This window comes from Ictalurus furcatus, chromosome 7 (assembly GCF_023375685.1).
Source record: "Ictalurus furcatus strain D&B chromosome 7, Billie_1.0, whole genome shotgun sequence".
In the NCBI taxonomy this organism is placed as follows: domain Eukaryota; kingdom Metazoa; phylum Chordata; class Actinopteri; order Siluriformes; family Ictaluridae; genus Ictalurus; species Ictalurus furcatus.
In genome coordinates this window covers 3,919,494-3,927,998 of record NC_071261.1, presented here as the reverse complement: position 1 = coordinate 3,927,998, position 8,505 = coordinate 3,919,494, and the positions used below count along the sequence as shown (strand labels likewise).

Genomic DNA, 8,505 nt, shown 5'->3' with positions numbered 1-8,505 from the left:
TTTCTTGTTTCATAAAAGTGTTTGTGCAGCACTTGACTAATTACATGTTTATTGAAATGTCTTATCTTTTTGTACAAAGGACTCGGCGGTGATGAAACCCTGTTTACCTGTGAGTGGGTGGAGGAGAAAAGACCCCACTTTGCTGGGAAAGTTCACTTACCACGGATCATGAGGATGAACGAGGATGATGCCTTGTTGTCACAATGCAGGACCTGTTTATCAACACTACTTTTTATGAAAGTGAAATGGACGAAGAGAAAATCTGGGCTCCCTTCCTTTTCACCTTCGAGAGATTAGAGGACATGGAGTTTTTCATGCAGGAAATATACGATAAAAGAAATATTCATGTGTCTTGCCTGCACAACCCTCACCGCTAACAAGCTAATTAGTGGGGTAGATCTGTGAAAATATTGTTTTTACGTGTAGTTTTAGGTTTTGTAAAATGTTTTTTTTTTTTTTAACCCATTAAAGTTTTGTGGGAAAAAAAAAGTGTTCTTGAAACCTAATATACTAAAATTTAAGTTTGTATCTTTTATCTTATTATATACTTTTTTCCTAGAGTGAAGACTGATGTTTATGTTAGATGTATATTTTGTTAATGAAGGTGAATAGAAATAAAATAAATTCAGCAACACTTGAGGGCAGTGGAGTATGTGACTAATAAATTGTAAATTATTAACACTCCCAGTCTACTACCAAATGTTCATGGAGTTGGTTGCCTTGCTACCAGTCTCAAACCACACGTGTCCTCTTGTTTTGTTCTTTAGTGTGACACGTGGCTGGGTTCAGACTACAAGACAAGTTGCTTATTACCATTAGATGAAGACAATCACATGTGGACTGAGTCCATCCAAAATTATATTCACATATTTCCATCTAAATTATATTCACAATGATACTCTCGTTGTACATGCATTCATTTTTCTTTCATGAGGTGGAGACCCTAAGTGTGCATTAAAAAGCAACAAAAGAGATCAGACAAGCAGATAGGTGATCATTTTATTTATTTATTTTTATCACACCTGCAAGGGTAACTCAGTTCCCATGTTTAAAAGCAAAGAGCATATTAGGAGCATACTTTATTACATTAATGAATCACATATGACTGAGAAAATTCACAAATAGCTTACATAGCCTTAATACAGTGGGGGAAAAAGAAGGTAGTCTAGTCATGCAGTTTGTCACAGAAACAGTGCAGAAAAATCATGAAATCATGAAAAATGTTAAAGAAAGGTAAGGCAATATTAGCTATGCCAGCATCTCCAGTTCCATGCAAGTCTCATGGTTACTTTGACCTAACCTTCGTGCATTAACAATCAACATTTTTTCCCCTTTAGGTAAGTTTGATCTAATGAAGGGCTTGCATTGACGTTAACAGCCAGTAGGTGGCGAAATGAGCCATAGAGGTGGAACTAGACTACATCCATAGAGGTGAAACTAGACTAGACCCATAGATTAGTAGACTAGATCAAGAGAGGTGGAGCTAGACGTCCAGCTCCATCTATTTGGCTCTGCAGTGAGCAGTAGTGATGGGAAGTTCGGACCATTTTACTGACTCGGATCTTTGAATCTCGTTCAGCAAAATGAACAAATCTTTTTTCAAGTCATTTCTTTCATTTCAGCAGAATATAATTAAAATGTTACATGTTAAATTCACCAACACATCTAGTACTTACGCAAACGTTGATCACATTTGGAATAAAAGATAAAATATAGGCTATTGCAGCCAAGGCCAAATTATGAGAAACAGAAATGATTAATTAATAGCTTAGCATTAGGTCTTCAGGCTATACAGTCTGTTAGTTCACCTCACCTCCCGATCCGAGTCGTTCTTTCTTTTGTCACGTCGCATTTCTCACGTCTGTTCCCCGGAAACAGAAATGATTATTTCAGCTCTCGAGTCTTCGGGTCAGAGTCGTTCGTTCATCACGTTACAGCTCCATGGGCTAAATGCAGTGTTCTCTGTTGCACGGGGAGCTGCTGTTATATAAACGCTAGATGATAAAATAATGTAAACACCTGAGACTCAGACAGACGCTTCAGCTTCTATCACTCTGTACGGTCTGTTGTCCTCATCAGGGTCAGCTGTAAAATAAACACTCATGAACACTTCAAATTAGCCTCTTATTAAATGTTAGGGTTTAATTTTATGGCTAATGAAGAACAATGTGAGGTCTTACTTCGAGCTCTGTAACATTTCACTGCCAGAATGATGGTCACCAGCACATACGGAGAGGCCGCTACTGCACTGCTGAGGAGCTTCAGTACCGACAGTGGAGCTTTTCCATCTGATAGAACAGGAGGGAGAAATACCATGGATTATGAAATAATTATAATCATACTAATAATAAATTATAATTAATCATATATAAAGCATAAATGAACAGGCCATAGATCTAATACATACAAGTTTCATGAGTATTCAAATTTCAAGATATGAGTCTGAAAAGGTGTCTGAAACTTAATATGTTTCTTTAACCATATACAAGCGTTTCTCTGGAACATTTAATTGAACATTAGGACAGTTATATTTGCGCTTTACTACTGATAATGTAGAAGACATAAAAATAAACATCTAAATAAACACAAAATAAAAATCAGACCGACTTTTGGACAGTGCTGTATTGTTTAGCATGAACTGATAAGCTAGTTGATAACATTATTAACACTGCAAATACAAATATACTTCAATAATGTAGAGTTCTATAATACTATAACTGCTATTTATTTAAGTAATTAGTGATGATGCAGTGTACACGTATGTAATAATATATAAAATCTGTTAAGAAGTGCCAACCTTTTTCACTTACCAGTAACATTTACCCAGAGTGCATCACTGTAGTGTGTGTAGTAGACTGGGTTTCCTCTTCCAGCTCTGCACCTGTACTGACCCCCATCAGAGACTCTAACGGAGCTGATGACGTAGTAGTCTGTTTCAGTCTCAGTGCTCTGTGTGGGTTTGATCCAGTAAAACTTCCATCCAGCAGACTGCAGCTTCAGTGTACAGGACAGAGTCATGGAGTTTCCTTTCAGTACAGCTCCTTCAGGACTTGGTGTGAGTTCAGGTTTAGGTTTTTCTGCAGTTGGAGATGAAACACACAGTTCAGGATGTTAACTGTTCATGTTCTGCTGTCAGAGTGTTTAACACACTAATCACTACTACAGACAAACACACTATTACTGATACACTGTAAAGACTCCTGTGATAGTGAAATTATTCATGAATATCTATCAAACTATTTTATGGTATTTATGAAAGTAATTTAGTTTTTGTGAGAGTAGATTTAATGTGGAGTACATTGTTCTCTTATTCAAGAAAAAGTGTAAAGACAAAATGTACTGCATTATGTTTGACTGTTATTTAAAACATCCTTCAATATAAAATGTTTGAACCAGCAGAATGCATTTTATTATTTCATTTTACACTTAATCCAGTAATAATAAAAGAAGAGATATTTTGCCATTAATATTATATATTATTGGATAAACCTGGGACATTTTCATGTTCAGCATTTTGCAGCTCATTGAGTCAGCAAATAAATAAAAATCACATCTTTAGTCTTCATCGACTGCATTTCACATCATCATCTCAAAGTCCAACAGCTTTACTGCATATCACACGTTGTATGCATATTGTGCAGCTCTAATCTACACCAGTACTGGGTGCTGAGGTGAACCTGAGGTTAATGAGTACTGAAGAGATGATCACACTCACCTGATACAGTCAGTGTAACAGCATCACTGGTGTGTGAGGAGTGTGAGCCTCCTTTCTCTCTTCCTCTACAGGTGTATTTACCTGCATGAGATGTTTCAGCACTACTGATTCTGTACTCCTGTTCACTACTGACACCAGAACCATCTTTATTCCAGCTGTAGATCCAGTCAGAGTCCTCTTCATCCTGTAGGTCACATCTGAGAGTGACAGTCTCTCCTCTGTACACCTGTACATCAGGACTCATGGACACCACAGGTTTTGGGAGCGCTGTACAAAGATAGTAAAATATGTCCTGAAATAATTTGTATGCTTTTGATTGATTGGTTTTCATGAGTGTAGAGAGTTTAGAAGATTTTGGAAAAGAATGTAACATTACACATGAGTAGTTATATCATACACTTTCTGTCAAACTGTCAATCAAAGTGTTGTGTGTGATAATTTATGACCCTCTGTGCTTCCCTGACTGGCAGGTCTGTAGGGGTGGTGAGAGGGGTAACCCTATGGAGTTTATCAGCTGGTCAATCTGGCTCCTTTGTGTCTGGGGGTGTTGTGGAGAGGTGTGTGTTGGGGGGAATAGCCCCCCTCCCAACAAAAGGTGTTTATGTTAATGAGTTTGGTTTTTGGTGGGGTGAAATACGTCTGAAAAGAAATAATGTTTTTAATATGGGGGTGTGTTTGTGTTACTTTGTGGCGTTATTTCGTTTGTGTAAACACATTGTTAGAAAAGCATGATGTTTGAATGTGTACATATATGAGTAGAATATTTGTTTTGTGAAATAAATGAAAACAAATGTTGATTATGTTTTTTAGGGATCCCGGTTTACCTTTGAATAAAAAGTTTAGGAGTTAAAGCGTCTTTTTTTAAAAAAGAATCTGTTTAAAAAAGAATCTGTTTAAAATAATCGTTTGTATTACATACATTCTAAACACAAACCTTTAGGATGTAAAAAATGATCAAAAGAGCTGTTTAAAAAGAATCCGTATTACTAGGTTTCCAAAAAAAAAAAAAAACACATAAAAACTTTAGGAGGTAAAAATGGTTAAAAGAGCTGTTTAAAAAGAATAGCACCTATTACACGGCTTCTAAACAAAGATCCTTACGAGGTAAAAATGTTAAAGTGCTGGCTAAAAGAATCTCCGTAATGTTTAAACTAGGAGAGAAGTATTTTCCAGAGATGTCTTCCAGTCGCTGTGTTAAGCAGTAATGAAGTTAAACGGAGACGCCTCACTCTCGCTAAACCCCGCCCACACATACGCGTTTTCAGACACGCCTCTCTCTCTCTCTCTAAACACACCCATTCACATGTTTTCATCGTAGCCAGTACGTTCTGTCAAAATGTCAATCACGGCGGTAGAACTAGAGGGCTAATTTATGGCCTCGTCCTTGACAGGCCTGCGTTTCTCTAGGAGTGCTTAATTTATGGCCCTTTGTTTCTTCCTGACCAAAGAGTTTTTTATGACTAGGGGGGTCGTGGTGTGATCCTACAGATTGTTTATGATAATGAGTGTCTGCGGGGGTGTTAATTGCTTTACGACACACCCTACAATAGGTATGCTTTATGTTTAAAAGTAGGGTCAGTTACGCAGAAGTCTCTAAGATCGCGGCCGTGTATCAGAGCGCTGTGTAATTTTAGGCGAATCGTCGATTCTCGTTTTAACTCACCGCTAAAGCTTTATATTTTATTTTTGAGAATACTTCAAAGAGGAGATGGCTGTCTGTCGTAACAGTAAGTGTTTTGTTTTTATTATTATTATTATTATTATTATTATTATTATTATTATTATTATTACACATAGTTAAGAATGTTTTTATTTATAAACGAATTTATGGGTTTATTGTGGTGAATAAAACAGGTATCTAACGCTACAGGTGATGATGATATTGTGTCTATCCCGGACATCGTAGACGAAATCAGGTTTCTGAACAAGGCAAGCGGTACGTGCGTTGTTATTCTTTATAATTGTTCGATCCTATGTATGATGTGTATGTGTTTAATGATTTTACTTCTTTTTTTCACAAAGGGTCGAACACAGAAGTCCCGCGAGTCAGGTTTGAAAACCCCGTGCTGGGTAAGATCTGTAATAACGAGATATTTATCTGTTATGTTTAAAAAGTGGTTTAAGATGTTTTCTTACGTATTGTGTTCGTTTGTTTACTGTTCAAGGCTTGTCAAATCTTGTAGACAAGATCGCTGCACCCGAGTTCAAAAATAGTGCTGCGGTTTCCACTGAACGCGGTATACCAACGAGCTCTGGAAAAGCCGAGCGTAAAACAGTCGCTCAGGTCCACAGCGCGGGTGTCGCAACGTCTAAACGTAAACGATCAAGATCTCCCCCACGATCGACAGACGGTGTGTAGCATGTATTTTTATTTTTTTATTTTATTTTTTTAAAGAGTGTTTCATCATCCTAATTAGTGCCGGTATCCTAAGCAATGTTTTGTGTTTTTTTCCCCCAAACAGAGTCAGCTGTGAATGAACCGAGCACTATAGACTCTTGTTTGAACTGGAATCAGGAGCTGTTAGATTCGTGGGACGCATGTGTATTTACCCCGGTTCCCGGAGACGATCTGCCTTCAAACCAAGAAGCATTTGGTCGCGATGCTACTGATGTTATAGACAATAACAGAGACTCGGCGGAGGTGATACGAACCGGGTTCAAGGCCATCGAGGACCGTATTGGTGGTTTTGAAAAGACTTTTGCCAGCGTCACCGAGCGTCTGGACATTATAGAGAAGAATCAGCGTCTTTATAATCAAAGTCTTGTGGAAACTTTACAAAAACATACCATCACACATAAAGAAATCATAGCAAACCAGAGGCGTCTTATTGGGGACATTCGTCGCGTTGATCACAATCAACACCTGACGGCGGAATTGTTAAAACAGTTTGTACAGTTAGTTAAAAACAAGAAACTCGGGTGAGTTGTACAATAAGTATTTTATACCCCTGTGTGTGTGTGTGTGTGTGTGTGTGTGTGTGTGTGTGTGTGTGTGTGGTGCGTTTATTTGCTGGTGTGTATCTGGTTTACTGTGTGTGATTTTTACTAGTTTTTGTTTCAATAATAAAAATGTCAAAGCGGTGTGGTGAAAACTCGTGTAATCTGGGAGCTGCAATTAAATTTAGAAGATGCGACGACGATGGTCTGTGTACTTTTGAATAGCGTTGCAATACAGAGACGTTACAGGGTTTAATTCGGACAATGGAGGATCTGAATAGACAGCAGTCTACCACCGATACTTTGTTGAACTTATTAAACATTGTTAGATCAATGGCTGAGGTTCAAACAGAGCCGCTGCCTAATTCGTTGTTAGACATCGGTTCAAATTCGTTGTTAGACAGCGATTCAAATTCACAGCAGGTGGGGTGCGGGTCGGACAGTCAATCGTTTAATCCTTCGGAACCAAATTTTGGGTTATCCGAAGCCGCTATTGAGTCTATCGTAAGAGAGGGTGGGTCTGTTGGTGATTATACGGTGGTACCGAGACGCAGATTTAATGGTTTGGAGATACGGCGTCGTATAAACATGCGTGTGATAACCGCTCCAGACCTGGCAGCGTACGCTATATTTCTGCATGATATCATGTCTGAAATAGTGTCGTTTTCCAGACTGCTGGCCGGCGATGGGGGCTTAATCAACATTACCTTGAGAGGCCCTAGTCTACCCTCTGACGTTAACGCTGTCTTGTCACCTGATAACGATTACGATTTGCACATATTCACACAACAACTAGAGAACATTATGCAGAGTAATTCTGACGTACGGGCTGATGAATGTCTAGATCTGTACGTGTCTATAGCTTTAGTTTGCGATGTATGTAATGCACCTGATTGTCATAAATACGCTGGCAAAACGAGGCAATGTCACGATTGTTTGCTGTACTGCAGATCAACCTACTGTTACAACGCGCATAAACAAACGCAAACAGGACAACAGTACGCTCAGTGTGATGTCACTAAATACTGTCAGAAATGTAATAGGCGATATCACGTCAACGGAGCAGTACCAAAAAAACATGTGTGCCCTGCAGAACACTGTATCCATTGTAAAGCTGAGTTGGTTAATGACGGAGTACACCAATGTTTCATACAGCCGATAAAAATGGAACCACCTAGCGACAAATACATTTATTATGATTTTGAGACACAACACACGGACGGTAAACACGTGGCAAATTTCGTATGCGCCATTACATTTAAAGGGGAAGAGTTCACAGCCGCTGGTACAGACTGTATAGATCAACTTGTTAAAAAGTTTAGACAGCCTCATTATCAGAATTACACATGGGTTGCACACAACGCTTCAGGGTTTGACAATTTTATACTATTGGAATATTTTGCAAAAGCAGGGCTAACACTCCAAATTACTATGCAAGGCTGTCGGATCATCTTAATGTATGATAAGACATTCAAGCAACGTTTCATCGATAGCTACTCTTTCATCCCTATGCGTCTGTCCATGACATCCGCCGCGTTAAATCTAACCTGTGCTGAGAAAGGTCATTTTCCACATCTGTTCAATAGAACCGAAAATGAAGACTACGTAGGCCCATACCCTGATAAGCATTTCTACGGCTATGAGACAATGTCTGACAAAGAGAGGGCTCTGTTTGATGAGTGGTATGTTACGGTGTCGGGTAAGGTTTTTGATTTAAAAAAAGAGCTCGCCATGTACGGCAAGAACGATGTCGTTTTGCTCCGTGAGGCATGCATGAAGTACCGTGACGAATTCATACAATGTACCAAACTCGACCCATTCAGATACACCACTTTAGCAGCGTGCTGCATGGC

General features: G+C 38.8%; 1 protein-coding gene across 1 annotated transcript; it reads left to right on the top strand.

Annotated features, from left to right (window-relative positions):
- The first annotated feature begins 5,423 nt into the window (after positions 1-5,423).
- Positions 5,424-7,508, top strand: LOC128610645 (uncharacterized). The gene is made up of 5 exons (XM_053630066.1): positions 5,424-5,429; positions 5,570-5,651; positions 5,738-5,785; positions 5,881-6,066; positions 6,178-7,508. Exons 1-5 carry the CDS (start codon positions 5,424-5,426, stop codon positions 6,636-6,638), a joined length of 783 nt encoding a protein of 260 aa, XP_053486041.1. The 3' UTR covers positions 6,639-7,508.
- Positions 7,509-8,505: the final 997 nt, after the last annotated feature.